The sequence below is a fragment of the Cryptomeria japonica genome, chromosome 10 (assembly GCF_030272615.1).
Source record: "Cryptomeria japonica chromosome 10, Sugi_1.0, whole genome shotgun sequence".
Classification (NCBI taxonomy): domain Eukaryota; kingdom Viridiplantae; phylum Streptophyta; class Pinopsida; order Cupressales; family Cupressaceae; genus Cryptomeria; species Cryptomeria japonica.
The window spans coordinates 105,026,772-105,047,585 of record NC_081414.1 but is presented as its reverse complement, the minus strand read 5'-3'; the positions used below and the strand labels follow the sequence as shown (position 1 = coordinate 105,047,585).

At 35.2% G+C, this 20,814-nt stretch overlaps 1 protein-coding gene across 3 annotated transcripts; it reads right to left on the bottom strand.

The window, feature by feature from the left end:
• Positions 1–1,740: 1,740 nt before the first annotated feature.
• On the bottom strand, positions 1,741–20,099 carry LOC131072582 (serine/arginine-rich splicing factor SR30). 3 transcript variants are annotated; one of them, XM_058008776.2, is made up of 14 exons: positions 19,809–20,099; positions 18,267–18,392; positions 17,746–17,811; positions 17,530–17,604; positions 17,088–17,199; positions 16,945–16,991; positions 16,799–16,856; positions 11,113–11,162; positions 10,923–10,979; positions 10,650–10,819; positions 10,416–10,517; positions 2,422–2,467; positions 2,240–2,341; positions 1,741–2,101 (listed from the first exon to the last, which is right to left on the bottom strand). In XM_058008776.2, exons 2-14 carry the CDS (start codon positions 18,351–18,353, stop codon positions 2,057–2,059), a joined length of 1,017 nt encoding a protein of 338 aa, XP_057864759.2. In that variant the 5' UTR covers positions 18,354–18,392; positions 19,809–20,099; the 3' UTR covers positions 1,741–2,056. The 3 variants fall into 3 exon arrangements, with proteins under 3 accessions (XP_057864759.2, XP_057864760.2, XP_057864761.2); XM_058008777.2 differs by having other exon boundaries at positions 18,267–18,389; positions 19,809–20,067; XM_058008778.2 differs by lacking the exon at positions 2,240–2,341 and having other exon boundaries at positions 19,809–20,090.
• Between the last annotated feature and the right edge of the window lie 715 nt (positions 20,100–20,814).

Genomic DNA, 20,814 nt, shown 5'->3' with positions numbered 1-20,814 from the left:
AGGGCACAAGCCATCCACCATCGGAGCAGAAGCATCAACGGCAAGCACAGATACATCCACGCGAGGGGGACCCAAACCACCCACCACCAAGGGCAAGGCCACAGGTGAGACAGCAAAGTCTTGAGGGAGCAACGATCAAAGTTGGGCAGACCCCGACCACATAGGCAGCAAATCCCCTAGCACCAACAGCCGTACCAACCGTGGCACTCACAGGAGGAAGGAGAGGACGAGATCCAACCACAGGAGCAGACACATTCAAACTCCCATGGGCAGGAGAGCCGTTTGCAAGAGCAGCACATGTTATATAAGTCTCCTTGGTGCGGGCACCATAAATTTTAGTATATAATAGTGTTACTCTATAAATATCAGCACTTTTTATATGACAAGCACGAAGAACATCTTGCAATCCTACTAGGGAAATCCTATATTTTTAAACAAACTCCCAGCACATCACTCAATTCCGGCCAATTGTTCTGTGCTTTTGTAATCCAAATTTGAAACTAAATTGTTGAGAGTAATCTTTTACTGGACAAGTCATGAACACGAGTGATACCATTCATCTCAAGAAGCAGTCAAGCCCTACAAACAGTAAAAGCAAATATTCTCACCTCTTCAATTATGACAAGAAAGGTTGCCTTCCCAATTATCTGTCTCTCTACACAAGACAAGAAAGCTTACCTTTCCGACTATCCATAAGTGTAAAAAGCAAATTAGTAGCTAGAAGACTCAACGAGATGATTTACCATGTTACACTATACTAGTCTCTAGGATCTTACAATAAAAGGTAACATTAAGTTTAGGAGGTAAGCGTAGGAGGCCAGCAACAGATTGCTCCCCTCAATTGTGTGCAATCAGCAAGCCAATCGGTTCTCCAATGCATAGATTGCTCAATTTCTTATAACTTCGAATTAATCACAAATTACATCCAACATAAACCCAAGGAAAAGCAACCGCCATGGAAAAATGACAAAAATAGCATCTGCAAGTATCCCACGGCAGGCATACAGGTGAAAGATAACTTCACACCACAATTTAAACAATAAAAAGCAAGATCAAGAATCAAGCATCTCTCAGCCACTCCAGATGATCCATACCATCATATTTTACATGCTAATAAATAAAAAGCATTCCAAATTTGTTCATGGCTTTGCTTTACTCAGTTAACTAGCAGTAATACCATGTCAACAATTATACAAACCCACCCAGGCATAGTTAAATTCTGTTGTTTCTAGAACACTTCAAAAACACTAGATTAGCGAGCATAGTTGGAAAAAATCTCAACAGGTATGAATACAACTGTTCTTCACCATCCACAAAATGTAATACATATGCCTATACACTGATTATAATAATTCATCCAAAACAGCCATGTCAAAAATCTGTAACAAAATTCAACTTTGTTCATCCCAAGACCCTTTGTTTTCTGTATCATCTTAAGTAGGCATTTAGAGTTTAGACAGAAAGATATTACAGTGGAACAACTTTTAAAAAACACATGGAGAAATCCAAATTCAACAGACATTAAAAATGAACTGAAGTAAAATTCATAAATGCTACAAAATTGTAGCACGACAATTTTCATCCCCACAACATTACTGGTGAATGAAATTTCAGTACCTCCTACACAGGATAGGATCTAAAAACACCTATCTAAGCAAACACATCCCAAACAATTAAAGTTAATCCCAAGCACTCAAGAACAGCCATACAATGAGTTTATGGCTTAAACAATCTACTCAATGGAGCCAATTTTTCAAGTTTTATGAAGAGTATTAAATAAGAATACAAGTCAAATAAGTTATATAACTGGTAAAACAAAAAATTTGATTATCCGTGTGAGCCAGATAACCATTGTAAGTTCAAACAATAATACATGTATGCATAATTTGGCACAATCATAGGATACGTCAAGAATTGTTCCATTAGTAACTCAACATCATCTCCCTCCGAGAAAAAAACTTATGCCTCATCCTAAAATATGGGAGAATCAAGATACACTCTTCATTTCTCTACCCCATAGACATTCCAGACTTAAATGTCTTGGACAAAATAATAATTAATCCCCTCTAGAAGTTGCTGATCGGCTTCGTCCTGATTTTACCTGTAAAACATCACAGCACCTTATAATCATTGTTGCCTGTGTAGCTGAAAAAGATTTGTACAAAACAGCTAGAACATAGAACCTGACTAGAATAATCGATCTACTTGATATTTAAAAGCAAGTTAATAAAAACATTACAGGTGAACGAGAAAAGGATCGGCTGCGGCTCCCACTGGGGCTACGACTCCTACTAGGGCTTCTACTCTTGGGGCTCCGAGTTCTAGGTTTATACGAAGATGGCTGTTTCAAGAACCAAAATCAATAAATTTGCCTCTTCCGGTTTTAACAGTAACTCAAAAGCATGTATGAAAACTACTCACTGAGTGCTGGGGGGACCTAGACCTGGACCTGGACCTGGACACTGATCTGCAAACAAGCACAGAATACATGAAGAAAGAATTAGCTTTCATACACAAAAATTAATCACAATATAGTAAACAGTAACGTGCAAAATGAAGATACAAACTTTTTTTCAATTATAATATAGATGAAACTCTAAATCCCATCTAAAAATATATCTTTTAAATAAACATGAAATAATTTAATCTTATCCAAAGAGATGATCACAAAGCCTAACAAACTTCTGTTATCCAAAAACAAATGTCTACAATGAAATACTAAATAACAGGTTGCATGGGGAACAAATTATTTGACAAATTAAACCCCAATTCTCAGCTTATTACAAACAAAACAAAGACAACTGAAAAATTGACCTTGTTAAATCTGTTATCCACAAACAAATGTCTACAACGAAAATGCAAAATAACAGGTTGCATGGGGAACAAATAATTTGACAGATTAAAACCCATTTCTCAGTTTATTACAAACAAAACAAAGACAATGCTGAAAATTAGCCTTGTTATGTGTCCTACTCTCATTGAATCATTTACAATGCAACACTTTAATGTGTCCACCACTAAAAAACCTGTCAAAAAGTATAAAATGCAATGTTCAACACTGCCCAAAATAACAAAAAGGAACTATTGAAGAACTTTCTCCATTTTACGGTCATTTTTTTCTATGCTGCATGCATACATTGAAAATTTCCTTTTATAACACCAATGTTGATTAAAATAACTTTCATGAAAACCCATTTCCTCACCAAATATTATCAAGAGGACAAAAACTTGAATAATCATACTATATCTGCCCTGATGTAATCATTAACCTATGATAAGAAAAACTATGTTCTGTTCTTCAAAATCACATTACTGTTAAGCTCATTAGTCTCTCGGCAGGTAGAATGTCATTGTTGTAATGACTCCCACACACCCTTTTTGCTAGTTGTGGATCTTACCATCGAGTGAGTGTTTACCAATGATCTTGCTGGAAAAGGCTCCCATTTGTTACAAAACACAAACATGAATACACCTAGATTTCCAAGACCATATCCACATACTTCAATTGGACTGCCAGTGACCATCTTGTTTTATTTTCTTGGTTAAGCTGCCCCTAAAACAAATTTGAAATTAGGGAGATGAGTGTGATTTGCCTCCCATCCTTGCTGAAATTGTGTTTTCTTTTAAGTCCACGAAGATATTTGTATCTTTCTGAACAAAAACTATGTGCACCTTAAAAAATTAGATGTGCACCAAATTGTAAAATAAACCACCCCTGAAGAACCTACAGATCAAAATGTTATTGAGAGCAATTATTGCGAAAAGAGTTAATTACATTATCTGTCTTGAAATTAAACTGCAGCATAATAAAATAAATTTATAGCACAAACAAGTAAGACCTCAAAACTGGGAAGAGCAAACATCCAGAAGGAAGAATCAAGATAGATTAAAGAAAAGAATGACTGGCAGCCAACCTCATTAAGCATGTGGTAACTTGAGTCCTATAATTGCTGCGTTGCATGCAAACCAGCCATTCCTGATCGCTATCCTCATAATTCATGGAAAGCCAGCTTTACAGTCCATTCTGTAACACTGCCATTAACTCCTAACAACATTGGAGTTGTCGAATTGTGTAAATCATGAAAGCTAATTTTCATTGCATACAATGCTCAAATGTACACATTACAGAACTCCATACCTCCTTCACACAAAAAAGTGGAACAAAGGTCTTGAACATGTGCATCTTAATCATTCATATATGCAATCCCCACATCTGGATTTTATGCTGCAGATCACTGATACATGCCGGATGTATTATGAAAAGATGCAAGAAATGGCTTGAAATTCTTTTATTCTTCGATTTTTTATTGTATAGCCCCGTGTTTCGATAAAGCACTCACCAGCACAAAAAAAAACACAACAGTATTGCGTAGATAAGGAAGCAGCAAGTCGGGTTGTTATGACTTCAACTCCTCACTTTGTTGTTACTTAGTGGCACCCACAAAAGAAATTGAAAGGAAGTGAACCCTAAGGCATCATAATATACAAAGCCCTATCCCAACAAAACCTACCAATCATGGGTGTTGACCATTTCACTAATGGAAAGCTCTGATGTGTAATAGATGGCATTTTGTGACTGCAAAATCAGCTATGAAATGGAGCAGCCCAGACTAGTTGCAAAAAAATGAGAATGGCATAGAATTAGCAGATAGCACCCCAAAATTCATATGTCAACACCAATTATCATAATAAACAAGCCCCAGACAAAAATGCCTAGCAACCAATAATGTAATCTTCAACTGTTAACAGATGGAAGACTGTGAATGTGAAGCCTAGTATTATTCTTTAACCTTAAGAAGTAGCATGGGAATACAGAAACAACCACAAGTTGTGGGAAATAATATAGAAAACTAAACGGAACTGAGAGAAATACAGTAGTAGAGAGCATGCATTAGCACAATACACCATATATAATCAGACAAGTGCCTCCTTTAAGGTTTGAGTATATATGTAAAAAACCATATTGTTTGCTTATTATACAATATGCCAAACTGATTCTCCGCCCTGTACAGCTAGTGTTTTACAGACAATGGCTAATATAAACTAGTGTGACAGAATGAAAACATTGGCTTTCGCTACGAGTAAGATACTGTGACAGATTGAAAACATTTGGCTCTACATACAAAAGTAGGAAAGATTCACAACTAAACCATTACTTGATCTTTCTACTTCTGTCCATACAATAAATAAAACCTATGTTTAAGATAAAGAGGTTTTCTCTGGTCTAAGAAAATGCATCTGAATAATGTTCATTAATGTTTTCGGCTAAGTCTACACAATAAATGTTCAAATACAGAGGCTATATAGATTCCTTCTTATTCAAGGTCCTCGGTCCTCTCCATCTGGGCTTAGTGATCGCCTCTATGAGAACTAAAATCTCTAATAGAACTATTTTTCATATGCCAAAGGCTGTCGTCATGCTCAAGGAATGTTGAATTTTGTTCAATATAATAATATATGCAACAACAAAAAAGAAGAGACCAACCCAAAATAAAGATCCTCTCCTGAAATTCATAACAGCAAAACAAAAAATAAAAACAAATAGCATGATAATAACAAAAGTATTTATCAATGTATATTTTACACAAACAAGGAGTAAAAAATGTATTCAAATCTAGAATGCTCATGTAAAGTGACAGCAGCCTTGTAGCATCTAGTGTAAGGCATAGAGCTTTCTATGAACTGCCACTGCTCTTTCCCTAATAAAATGCCTGTAATTGCATGCATGACAAAACACGACACTTTTACTGTTATGCAACTTCATAAAAAGCATATTAATTTTGCACTTAAGTCATGGTATTTTTGCATAAGCACGTGAGAAATTTCATAAATGAATATTCAAGTGTCCTCTCTTAACAGTATACTGAAAAATCATAAAAGTGTAATTATTCCCAGGTTTTTTTCATAACATGTCACAAAATACTTTCAAAAACCTCAAGGAACAAATGCTACCAAACTAACTGTTCTCAAAAATAATGCACTGAAAGCATAAACCTCCATGCAGTATATTAGCTAAAGAGATTTTAATGAAAATTGACCATAACATTCGACATTAAAAAAAATGAGTTTTGGGATAGGAATCATCAAATGCTTGTCCAAATGCAAAGAAAGATTCAAAAAAGCTCTTATGTCTGCATTTAGCATGACAGTAACAGACACTACTGTGGCCAGACATCCCCCTTAGAGAGCCTATCTTTTTGTTGAGCCCTATAAAGCTAATCTTCCATGGAATAAGAATCATATTAACAATAATGCCTCTTAACACAAATACTAATGTTGAATAAGTACGAACAATAAAATTACATTTCCTCTAAATCCTAAATAACCAGTTCACATACCAAATAATTTTGATGCTTCAGCCTGTACCATTGCAATGCTATCTACCACCTTTGATGTTTATATTATTTAATATTATTATAAATACCATAGAGATACGCAAAGTTCAATTGTATAAATGACAAACGCATGTATGGAGGTTAGGGTTTGCTGAATGCCAAAAGAAAAGAAGATTTTCCACAAATCGCACTCAGAAACAAGCTAACACAGAATATGTGTGAGAGAAAGCCACAAAATACACACCTGACATTAAGGTAAGAAGACAAACACAACATGCACAATCAAAGAGAGGCGAGAATAATAATTTCAATTCATTCACAGGCCAACAGCCAAATTTACAGTTGCGGAAATGCAAAAAATATACAAATCCTCAAGAGAAGTGAAAGAGCAAAAGATAGCTCAAGCTAGCAAGGAGAGAACCCTTTACAATGAGGCTTAACAACCTATTTATAGCAAACTGGTCGCATAGAAGAAACCAACGACCAAGGAGGGGAAACCCTAACTATAGTGTGTACAGGAGAATGTCAGTCTAAGAAGATAGAAAAGTGGCCGGATCTGACATGAATGTGCGTGCAAGAAACCTAACCATAAACCTAACAAGGCAATCCCAAGAAGGAAAGTACATCTGGAAAGTCGATTGCCTAACAATCCACGGTCAGAGCATGCAGACCTGACATGAAATCCATCAAACAACCATAAACAAGCATGGCACTTGCAGGAGTTGGTGAAACATTAAGATCCTTGAGTGTTGATCACATTATTTGGAAGTGTTCTTGGCCATTGGAGGAACGGGCATCGGACCTTCAAGGAAACCATCGCTAAAGATGAGGAATCGGGAACCTCGGAATCTTAAAGGCCGAAAGGATGAGAGGGAGGCGGGAGGAGGACTTCGGGTTTCAAAGTTCGAGGAAACAGTCTAACACTTACCTCCCTGAATTCCGAAATCCGACAAAACAAGGGGTTTTGGATTTTGGGAAAACGGTCTAGCACTTGCCAAAAGGGTAAAGGTTAGACCAGTTCTCCAAATTCTGAAATACGACAAAGAAATTTCAGATTCAGGGGTTCGGAGAAACAGTCTAACACTTGCTAGAAGGGTAAAGGTTAGACCAATTCCCCAAATTCCAAAATCCGACAAAGGGGTTTTGGATTTCGAGGAAACAGTCTAGTGCTTGCCAAAAGGGTAAGGGTACGACCAGTTCTCCAAATTCCGAAATACAACAAAGGGATTTTGGATTTCAGGGTTCAGAGAAACAGTCTAACACTTGCTAAAAGGGTAAGGGTTAGGCCGATTCCCTGAATTTTGAAATCCGACAAAGGGATTTCGAATTTCAGGGTTTGGGGAAACAGTCTAACACTTGCCAAAAAGGTAAGGGTTGGACCAGTTCCCCGAATTCCAAAATCTGACAAAGGGATTTCAGATTTCTGTGTTTGGGGAAACAGTCTAACACTTGCCAAAAGGGTAAGGGTTAGACCAGTTCCCGAATTCCGAAATCCAACGAATGAGGGGATCTCAGATTTCGGAGTTTGGGGAAAAAATCTAACTTGCCAAAAGGGTAATAGTTAGACCAGTTCCTGGAATTCTGAAATTCAACAAAGGAAGGAAATTCAGATTTTGAATTGTGGTGTTTGGGAAAACAATCTAACGCTTGCCAAAAGTGTAAAGCTTAGACCAGTTCCATGAATTCCAAAATCTGACCTTTAGAAAAAAGGGAAGGAGAGCGTTCTAAAGGACCTCAAGTACAGAAGGTAAGAAGCAAGGATGAAGGGAGAAGTCACGAAGTCCGCCTCATGACAAAAGAACACTTGAGCATTTTCTTGATTCCCTGACTTGGCACTTGATCAACTAGGGCAAAACTGGTCCATAGAATGCATCTCTGATCGGTTCACACTGATGGACCAAGGTGTGTCATAAAATGACAATAGTTACTTAACATAAAAATTGTATAAAACATCCTCAGCAATAGCCTGCTACTCATAATGTAAATGACCATACATATGCCTTTATACATGCATCCCTCCATCCACTATAGGTATTGCTACTACCCTCAAATATAGCCTAGATGCCTGCATAAATATCCATGTTCAGATGCAACCTGAGCAAATATACATCAGATGATACAAAATCCAAGTCCGTCCCACTAAAACATCAAAACAAGGGCAAACAAAAAGAAAACTAAAAATAATAAAAATACCATCTATCATCTGTAGGATACAACTGAACTTTTGGAAGGCACTAGATGTTATTATAGCAGCATCACTTCCAGGTCTTTGCAAATTGTCATTTACATGGTTAAAATGATGTACCTCAAACCAGTATAAATATCTGTACCAGATTGATTGGTTAAGCCACCTCTCCTGCAAATTGCTCGGTACAATTTTATAGTTGAGGAAACATTGTAGGAAAAGAAACAATATTATGATTAAATGAGTAGCATTTTGTGATCAGTTGGCAGTTTAGTTATTAAGTTGTTTAAGTCTTTTGTAAACCTGCACCTTCAATTGTTTTGTTTTAAAAACAGTTCATAAAAGAAACTCTATCACTCGAGTACTGACAAATTGACAGCTAAGAATTGCGAATATAACATCCACTGCTCTTCTGAGTCAACATAAAACATAAATCACGATGGAATGATCTAAATTTTAACTCCAAGTTCAGACAAAAATCCAAGAACTTGAAAAAACATGCATAAACTTCAAAGAACGTTTGTCATTTATTTTCTGTTCAAATAAATCCTTAAACCAAAATCCATAGGAAGAAAGTAACATGGTGTGTGTCACACAAAAGACAGATTGTAACTCAAAACTTCTGAATGCTGTTTCAACTTTTCAAAAGCTTGAATGAATGAGTTGATGACAACAAGTAGATGTAACTATTAAAATTTTCCTCTGCATTATCTTTTAAACACTTGGTATTCCATAACATTGCAGAGCTGGTTCTGGTGTTCCAAGTTATCAAAGTTCATGTGCAAGAAATGCTGACAAATGTTTGTGCTTAAACTTAAAAAGGGTTATGGTAATATATATTTGCCTGCAAAAGATAAGGAAGACATTTCTAAGCTATATAACCAAGAATATCAACTCATAATGCAGAGGTGTGATCCCAAGGAATGTCAGGGCCTGCAGTATTTTGAGTTCAATCCAATAACTAATATTTGCTTCTGGAAATCATAGTATTCTGAACTATGTTACTTTACAACACACACCTTTTGCCCATGAAGTAAATAGTTTTTGTGCAGTTTCAGGCATTTTACTAATCTTAAACTCAGATAAGTAGACAGTCATTCAGAGATCCTTATAATATTAAAAACCAATGAGTTAGTGGTCAGACTAAGATCACTTATAAAGCTGGAACCACAGAACGAGTATCCAGTACCCTACAACACCAATAAACCTTTAAATGTCAATTCCAAATTGTTGATTGATGTAAGAAAGTATGCTCAGAAAATTGTTACGAAAAACATTTAGATATATTTACTCTGTTTCTTTGATTTGATGACAACTGATGTTATACTCTAGTTATGATCTCCCTTTGACTAGGTGCCACAGCAGCCAGTTTTTGTAGAAACTTGATTTCAAAGATTTATTTGTCAGAAAATTTCACAATTTCTCTCAAGCAATTCTGTTCAAGCAGGGTAAAATAAACGTCTTGGTGATGGCTTCACTTAGACTATAATTTCTTGTTTCACAGCCAATGAATTCAACTAGGTCTCAGAATCATGCATTGTAAATCCTAGTTTTACTTTTACAGGTATTTACATACTCCATCTTATGCTCACAAATCACAATTCATCAACCATTATTAAAGTCAGCTTATTCTACGTACACAACATTTATCATCTTAATTTCAAGCTGCATCCAACTTGCCAAGTTCCAAAGAGTAAAGCCCCAAGTGTAGAAGCCAACTGCACTCCAAACTTCAAATCCAGCTTCCAATAGCGAGAAAACACATTTACAAGGAGACAAGTGGTAGTCAATAAGTGCCAGTAAGTGTTCAGTTACCTAATAATGGTGTATCTAATATATCTTAACTAAAACTTACAAATATTTTGCAAAGCAATTGTGGCAATCAAAAGCATCACCTAGATACAGAACGATGTCGAGGTCGAGTGCGAGGAAGTGATGGAGACCTTGATCGTGACCTTGATATCGAACGAGATACTGATCTAAACTTCGGTGATTTACTGCATATTACAACTTGAACCATTAATGAAATATTAACAACTAAAGTTTAAACATTAACATATCGCATGATAAAATATTACAATGTACAACATATATTTCACAATCACAATTCATAAATTAATAAACTGTACCTGCGGCTGACGCTACGACTCAAACTCCGACCACGTCTACCAACAGGACTCCTGCCTTTACTTCGACTCCGACTCCTGCTGGGGCTCCGTGACACAGACCTGCTAGGACTTCGACTGTAGCTGCCACTGCGGCTCCTAGAAACACTCCTCTTTGACAAGTACTCCTTTACCTAAATCAAATTCCGAGTGAAGTTCTCTTATAAGCTAAACTTTTGAGAAAAGAACATCTTTCCTATCAATATGAATGAAGATGGAGAAACGTGAGTTATGTACCCTTATATAAGATCGAGAAAATGCATTCCTAAATTCAGAATCATCAAGCTTCCTGATCTGCATACCCCAAAATGCCAATCATAAAAAACAAGTATGGTTTCTGAACAATTTGAGTTGGGAAAGACAAACCTGATTAAGCAAAAGAAGCTTAAAACAACAAAAAACACATTTCAATTCAAATAGAACTTACAGCATATTTCATGTCATCGTAGTTTGTGTAGTCCACAATTCCAGTTGTGCCTGGACAGAACAACTAAATACATTATTCACCTCAAGATGTAGAGCTAAGACAAGAAAATATCTCATTGTCATAATGCTGGCAAACTTTACACTTATTTGTAAGTCAGCCATGACCACAAAGCACAGTAAGCAAAGGCCTAGAAAAGTAAAACAATTCTAACAGTGATTACTACTCATGTTCTAGCATAAAATAAATAAAACAAGATGTTTTATCACATCATTATATATAAATAAGCTTTATAAAAAGCAATATTATTGAAAAAATCCAAAGAAGAATGGCAAGTAAAACTTGTCAAATGTCCCCTCTTTGAAATAGTCATTTATAAAAGGACCCCATTTAGTTAATAACTGAAATATCTAGTTTTATCAGGTATCCCACAATTGCTTGTATACAATCATTTTCATTTAATCCTGTAATGTAGAAGTTTGTTCCCTGAACTGGTGCAGACACCTAGATTTTCAACTGGTACTTCACATGATAACTCCACATCATTAATAGTGGGAATTCCTACTATTAGATGATATACCATAATTTACCTATAAGCTTTGACACCTCAAATTTGCTTCTGTAGAAAGCAGCGTTCACACCTATTTCACAAGGTTCAAGTTTGTGTTCGTTTTTGGCAACAATAAAATTCAGATGAAGTTTGGCAAGGAAAAAAATTTGAAAAAAAAATCGTGATTAAATTTGCTTTATATAAATTTGAATTTTTTTTAAATATAAATAATAAAATCATAAAAATAAAACAATAATATGTTACTTTGAATAGATTATAATAAATTTAACAACATTATATTATTATAATATAAATATGTTTGAAATTTTAATTTAAATTAAATTAATATATAAATAATAAAAATGCTATAACTAAAAATCTAATTCCTCCCATTTATGGATCTCTTTGGGTTGATCCTGCCTTCGATCCTAGAGCAGATGTTAGGTGAAATCCTCCTGAGGAGGGTTGGATATAAGTGAATTTTGACCGGGAAACTCTGCGTAACTTGGGACTTTCCAAGGCCAATTTGTGTCTTGAGGGATCAAGAGGGCAAATTTTAGCTATAAAAGCCAAAAAGTTGCCGGAAGGAACAAACAATGAGGCCGAGCTCCAGGCAGCCTGGATAGGAGTCCAGACATGCATATGGATGGGATTAAGGAGATAACATCTTGAAGGGCATTCAATGATCGCCATTAATGCTATCTGTCAGAACCTAGCCCAGAATTGGAAGTAACAGAAATTCATCCCGTGAATTTGGGAGAGACTCCCAATTGGAGGATTGAAACTCTGCCACGTATATTGAGAAGGCAACTAAGTGGAGGACAAGCTGGCAAAATGGGCTATTATCATGACTCTCCTTGATCATTATATATATGTCTTAAATAAAGCAATAATTATTATTAATTAATATAACCAACAAATGATTATTCAAAACTATTAAATATTTATTAATTAATATTTATTTATCAATAATAATATTCTTGAAATATTTAAATTAATATTATATTACATAAATTATAAACAAATATTACATGCCCCGTATCAATTGATACGGTGATGTTTTGATAGTTGATTATTTATTTAATATAGTTGTTATAGCAGTTGATTAAATTTTCAATTAATTTAATATATCTAGAAATAATAAATTACTAATTGATTAAGTCAATCAGTAATCACCCTAAAGAAGAACAAATTAATAAAAAAATACATCTATACATTCAAACAATTATTAATCATAATAGTTATTAAGGGAACAATATTATTATCAACTAAATCAACAGTCTCAGTAGAGAGACACGGGTTTAGATATAGTCAAAGGCAAACACATCATACGAAGGGTCGCCACCCTTGGAAGACTTAAGCTTCCAATCATTCCATTCCGTTAAGGAGATATATATATGGGCCATGCGGTTTGCTTGCGGAGAAGCGTTGGAGGGAAGTAGAGGTAATAGGTCGACTCAAGACATATATCTACATATCATGCTGTCTTAATTTGAAGTAGGCGAAACATTTAGAGACTTGTGAGCGGGTGATAAGGCACCATGTGGACAAATAGAAACCACTGATCAGAACAGATCAGAACTGTATTATGCCACACGCAGTAGCATCCTTGACCTTGATGGTATGCATGGTGATGTATTCTTACTATAGGAAGTTCAATAGTGCTTCTATGCAGAATTTAATATAAATAAAAATATTAATATAGAGTGCATTATGTATTTACTAAGGATACCAAGTATCATGATGGTGGCAGACCAGATCTGACATGCGTCAGATCTGTCTGCCATGACCAGCCACCAAACATATTACTAACAAGTAATGTTTAAGTAGTAGTATTAGTAATTTATATAATAGGATATTAGCTAATACACAAATAATTGGTAATATTACTTAATTTACTTATTTATTTATGTATACGTATACTCAAATCAGAGTAAAGAATAATATAATGATTGTAAATATAGATATTGATAATAATAAATGTTAATATAATACCTTTAGAAATTAGTAATAATTCATATAAATAGTAATTAATAAATACGTAATGATCTATAAATGAATCAGAATAAGATTAACTATTTAGTATGGTAAGATAGCAAGTACTTGATTGACTAAAGAAAGATAGAACAATCCAGATTTGACTCATGTTGAAGTATTCTTGACTCTTAATCAAGTTAGTTTAAGTCATAAATACTTTGAAAATAGATTAATTATGGTTAAAATTGATCAAAACCTAGTAGGGGACATTACAGCTACGGATATGATGACAGATTTCTTTGGAATTGAGTTGGTGGAATGCGATACATTACTTGAGGGACTAGGATTGGACAATAGGACATCTAGCAGCAAGTAACAATTAAGGCTCGAGACATAAGAAAATTTAATGCAGTCGCCAGGCCAACACACGGCAGCCAAAGTTTATTGTCCTCAACACACCCAGTAGAGCCATAATGAGCAATGGAAACAACAATCTGTTTTAGTGCAAAGGAGCAGCAAATGGCATTCTTAGGGCCGGTGACAAACAACAAGCTGAAGAAAATCTTCAATATCACAGACCAAGAGGTGTTGGAAGCAATAAAGACAACTCTGGGGGAGGTTTTTTTAAAATCAACCTACCGCTTCCGAGCTAAAAGCAACATAGCTTCCCTTTTCATGGCATGGTTGCTACAGGCCAAGGAGTTGAAGTTCTCTGTGAAGTTCCTGATGCAGAAGCTAATGAAAGCTTGGTGGCATGTGGAAATGCAGGAGTATATAGACATGACAGAGGCTGGTTTCGGTCTACAACAAACTAGGGGGCATGTGGCCAAGATTCGGGGTGCCCTACAATGGGCCATGTTTCCCTTTCATGGTGTGGAGCATGGATGATGATGAGGAGGCTTGTAGAATTCAAGTCATGGGTTGCATCAAAAGGATCTATAGGGTTGTCTGGGGAGTGATCCCTGCGTATGGGATGATCCCCCATTTTGGTCATTTTGGTCCATTTTTGGCCACAGTAATGTACCAAAATTTTGTATTTCAAGTACGGCCCCATTAGTGCAATATTGATATATCAAAAAAAGAAATATATATTGAATACAAAACAAAATTTAAAAACAAATCAACATTATTTAAAACAAAAAGAAAAAAAATACAAATGTATAACCAAGAGACACAAAGCAGTCATCCAGTAGCAATGGATAGCTATGAATCATTGTCATAATAATGCGCAGCTTGGTAGACAGAACAACTTTTCGAAGGAAAGAAAAGGAGCATAGGGTGTATAAAAGTAGTTAGAATTTAATTATTGGAGATGGGCCAGGGGAAGGATGTTGACTCCTTTGGCGTTGATTTGAGAGAAGATAAACAACCCTCATTCTTATTTTTATGCTTTTCATTAAGCTTCTTTTCTTTTCATCAAGAACTCAGACAAATCGACTAAAAGATGGAATAGAAGCAAAAGCACAGGACACTCAGACAAATCGATAGTATTATGCCTGTGACTAGTGATTAATGAAAAAGCACATGCATATCAAGAATCGAGATGCATTTTTTTAAATATATTTTAATCACAAAACTTGAGCCCTATTCTGTACAAATTTTTGGGCAAACCAAAATGACTTTTTATGTTTCTTTACGTTCATCATGTTTCAAACTTCATGGCCAAAATTCAATGAACCCTGTGGCTTAGGTTCACACAATGTTCATACAGACAATGACACAATGCAATGGTAACAAGTAGCAAGAAATTCATTCTTTCCAGACCACAATATTCTCACCTTACATCTTGTCTCTAAAATTATATGTTGTGCTCATTTTGCCATTACAACCAAATCAGAAATGCAGTCAACAATTCCACCTATGAAGACAGATAGATAGAAAAAAAAAACACCTAATCAAAATATATAAACATCAACAAAGCTCATGCAACAAGGGTCAAAATTATCAAACATAAAACTGATTGGATATTCAAATGCCACAGAAACTTCTGAATTTCTTGAGTTTCTCCTGTCTAATCAGTAACCACAACACAGACAACTTGCTTCCATAAAATATTTGTAACTTTTCATCCACTTCTTACAAGAAAAACCCAACTAGTTCACTAATCACATACATACCACTTACCATCTATTCTCATATATGGCACAAACATCAACCTGCAAATTCAGTTAACCAAATGAAATGTAATAAATTGAGAATCGCTTGTCATTGGCCCTTACATTATCTAAAAAAATCATTTAGCATCATACACAGAATGCCCCCTTAACTCTAGCTATAATTTTCCAGTTAGTCTAAGAGTAGCATTTCTTCTTCAAGAATTTCAAATTGAGCGTATCCATATGACAACTTCAGCTATCAAAACTCTTTATGACCTCTTTGGACCTAATAGTCCTGATAGCCAGATCTCAAAAAGTTCTGTTAAACTCAAACCCAGGATACCAGGTTTTCACTTTTTCCTATTTCCAAAATTTAATATTAGCCTGAAACTCCTATAAACCCTACCCAAGCCCTTGTTGAATCAAAGAAAACCATGACAACATAAACCAGTTAATACAGCCATTATAAGTTCAAAAAAACATAACACCTAAATTTGTTTTCTCAAAATAACTATACTAGGGAAGCAGAGATAACTAGAATATAAAACAGCAGGTAGGCAGCAACTAGAGAGCATATGGAACAATTTGACTATTAAGAAACAGAAAAAACTGACAGATCTTAAGATCTACAATAAAACCAAAAAGATATTTCATGCACAGGAAAAATATGCAAAGTTGATCTGATCTTCGGGCTCCAAAGACATGCATGTGCTAAAGCATCCATGATTCTAAAACTATTAGTAAAAACCATAAACAGGAAACATATAACAATTGACATTCTAGTGCCTTGCTGAACAAAACAATGTCAAAGGACCAAATGAATACAAAGATGACATTGCAAAGCCCTAATTATTCAAATCATCAGCACCCTTTTGACATGCACAATGACTAGCAGGGGTCATTAAAACAAAAAAAGCATGCAAGGCCACTAAGGCAACACATTAAAATTTAAACACAAAAACTACAATAATAGTCTTCAAGCTTAAACAACTACATTTATTTTAAATGAATATCAGAACTAAAATATATAAAAATAACTTTTTTTTAAATGATACAAAAAAATTACCACTGCTATCACGAAAGACTTGAGAAAAGCAAACATCGCCAGCCCGTCGCATATGATCCTGAAATATTAAGTTTAAACACATACGATATATAAATTTGTTGAACTACATCGAACACACCTAAACACCAAATAAAAAGCATTTGCACCTTTAAATCCTGCCATGATGCCGATGGGGGTAGACCTGTAACAAGAACTGCAAAATATATGAAAAACAGAATCAGAATGGAGTCCCCATAAAACCAATACTGAATTGCTATGTCTTAAACTCATACATCAAAACAAAACAGACCGCGATATTCAGATCGTCTGGAGACTCCCCCACTACGCCCACCAGCACTGCTGTAACTACTGTAACGATCAGCAGATGAAGATTGTCCTCGACCTCCATGTGCAAGCTCAACCTGTTCGAAGTATAATATATACAATTGTGTCATTTTAAATCTATCAATTCCATGTAGAGAGGTCTCAAATGAGACTGAAAATATTGGAATAAGAAACCCATATAGAGTTGTAACCAAACATACATTATTATATTTATATTCACCTGTTAAAATCTCAAAATCTTTTAACTGTGTCACATTTTAAATGGCCATAACCTTTTATACTGTCATGAATTTGAACAAAAGGAAAACTTAAACTAAAAGAAATGTAGTTTAATCTCTAATCAAAATTGTATACCTAATGCAATCTGGAGAGAAAAAAAAGTCAAACATAAGTCCAATGAAACTTACCCTCAAACGATTTCCATCAAAGTTATACCCGTCGCGACCACGAATTGCATCTTCTGCATCACGGGCATCCTCAAACTGAACAAAAGTTAAATGTTGAAGATAATAATGATCATTGGCCCAGTAAAACAAATAAACAAGAAGTTTGTTATGTAAATGAGAGTGGACTGCATAAAATCTAAAACCATAAGAATTGGATTTTACTGCCAAGTACCACACCTCAATAAAACAATAGCCTGGAGGTCTAGGGGGAATCTTCAGATCGATATCAACAATAGGACCATACTGCAAAAATGATCGGTCTATCAGGACCAAGAAACTTGCATTCCAAAAAATTAAAAACAGACTGTTCAGAGCAAATTAGGTAAAGAACAGAAAATCTTGCAACATTCCCAATTCAAGAGAAACATAGATAGATTATAGTAAACACGTCAGAGTATTCATTAAATAATCCCAAACTAAAAGCATGCTGATCAAAACAAATAACATAGCCATTGGAAGTTCAAAGTGCATCAATCAATAGTAACCAAACAAGCATAAATTTGCATCATTGCACTGGGACCTGAATGAAAGCATGATATATTAATGGATGTAACATTTCTATATTATAGTTGCAAATCCCGTGAAGAATACATACTCATTATAACAAATCCACACTAATACAAGTGCAAAGCATGGATTCAAATTATAAAGCAGTTTAGGCAAAAACTTATGTCGGCACATGAGTTCAAGCTAAGAACCTTATAAAAGAGATCTTCAACTTCCCTTTCCCTAATATCACCAGGTAGATTGCCAACATATAAAGTTCGACTAGCTCGGCTGCTCATTGTCACTATGCCAAGTAAATGTCAGGAAATTTGTACCTGCTGAAAAGAGAAAGTGTAAGTGATGTCAGAAAAATAGCAAATTGTCAAGGTTCTTGGTTTCTACATATCATATACTCAAACATATAACATTTAAGTATAACTTCATTGAAAACCACAGGCTGCCATCAAAATTAGAGCCAATTACATAAAACAGCCAGAGCAAAGAGTCGGACACAGGCTGCAAAACATAAACAGAATTACCTATGTCCAATAGTCTATGAATTAGAGGTGAGGACAACCTTCTGAGCTTGCCCTCAGCATCAATGTTGCTGAAAACAGCAAAAGACAGCAGCCTAAAAGAAGGCTGAGCGCAAGTCTCAAATAATTTTTAACGGAGCTGATATGCAATTCAAACAACATTTGACCCAATCTTATCCATTGGCATCTAACAAAAACAAGACCAGTCAATCACTAATAATTAATGTCCAACACAACAATACACTCTCAAAAAGCAAAAATGATAGCTAAAAAATGAAAACAATTTCACATGGGGCAAGCAGAACACGTTCAAAATTTAATCATCGATGCCAATCAACTGAATGGGGGTTTTATATAAAGGAAATTACCCTGCATAAAATACCATTGACTATTTCTTCTTCATACAAGAAATAGCTTTGAACATCCATTGGCTACTTAAACAAATTGGAAGGAAAAATGTGAATCGTATCGTCTTTAACCAAGAATTCAAGGTAGCGTCTACAAACTAAATATAACCAACTACACAGAAACAATACTGATAAACCCTTGTCTAAGAGGCTGTGGTATAATGGCAATTGGGAGCACTTCCAACTATACATAAGGTGAGGTTGCAGTGTAACTTCATAAGTACATAAGAGACATGTAACCTTATCCAAGACTTACCAAAGTAATATGCTCTGGGAAAACCACACGGAAAAAGCAATATATAAACACAAGGATAAGTTATAGAGCGAAATACAAACTACCATCCAGAACAGCTAAGAAATGAGTACGATATTATCACATAACCATCTGCATTCAGTATAAGGTTTAATGCTCACTTATAATAATTCCTCTACAGGCACATCATCGAAATGGGTGCAGTACTCAAGCTTAGACAAGTAGATAGATTACAAGGCAAGAACTTTAGAAACTGCATAAAATATAAAGCAATTTGCACAATCAAAGTACCAAATAAAAACCCTAAATACACAGACATGAGTTTGCAGGGTACAGGGTTTACTCTTAATAAATTATGTATTGCTTTACTCCACAGAAACAAACTACTAAAGCCTAAATCAAAACACATTGAGCGATATATAGATAATCTCAGCAGCAATAAAGATTTACCTTATCTAATCAATTATGTATTTTTTAGGGCTTTTTTGCCTCCTATAAATCCAAGGAAAACTCGATGAAAACCAAATGCAAAGATTTTTTGGAAAGATAGAAACGTACAACGAAAGAATGACCCGAAGATGCCACCGGAGTAAGCTGTGCTACCGCCCGAATGCGAACTGCCGCTGATTACTTTTAAGGGGTTTTTCAAGCAATACCCAACGACCAAATAATTACGGCAAAAGAGGCGGGTAAAGGCCAGGATAACCAACCAGAAGTAAAATGCCAGGGATAATTAGCGGAAGCTTACAATGAAGATACCTGAGCCGTTCGTGAGCCAGGGTTTTGGTGCATTTATTTTTATATATACTTCCTAATAATACATAAGTAGCATAATGGAAAGGAATAGATTTAAAATGAAGAAGATGATTTTTAAAAATATATTATATTGAAAAATAAGTGGAAAAAATAGCATAAAATAAATAAATATGGGCATGCAATCTTAGGTGTTCAAAAAGTGCTTGTTCATTAATTAAGGTCTACATGTGGTATTAATTAGCAATTGTATTTTGGTGTGCAATGAGTATGTTGAAACGTTGTATGTCAATTAAGATAAAATGTGAATTGATAGGTTGTTTAGAAAATGATGTTGTTTGTGCAACAAAGGTCTCGATGGAAAAGTGATAATGTGCCAAAAGAGAGAGATAGGGAGAGAGATAAAGAGGGAGGGAGATAGAGAGAGAAATGTGTATATATATATATATATATATATATATAGAGAGAGAGAGAGAGAGAGAGAGAGAGAGAGAGAGAGAGAGAGAGAGAGGCTGTTTAGAATGTTGTTTGTGCAACAAAGGTCTCGATGGAAAAGTGATAATGTGCCAAAAGAGAGAGATAGGGAGAGAGATAAAGAGGGAGGGAGATAGAGAGAGGAATGTATATATATATATATATATATATATATAGAGAGAGAGAGAGAGAGAGAGAGAGAGAGAGAGAGAGAGAGAGAGATTGTTAATTACTTTTTTTTTTGGTGAACAATCACAAGATGTCATGTGTCTATGGGGAGCTATGAGAAGTCCAACACATCACTTGCTTAAGGTCTCAACAATTCACCTTTAAGACC

Coding starts and splice junctions, on each gene's coding strand:
- LOC131072582 (XM_058008776.2), bottom strand. CDS start 18,353: ATGAGCAGCCGAGCTAGTCGAACTTTATATGTTGGCAATCTACCTGGT. Junction 16,992..17,087: donor CAGACGATCTGAATATCGCG/GTCTGTTTTGTT, acceptor TATATTTTGCAG/TTCTTGTTACAGGTCTACCC. Junction 10,518..10,649: donor AGTCGTAGCGTCAGCCGCAG/GTACAGTTTATT, acceptor TGTAATATGCAG/TAAATCACCGAAGTTTAGAT.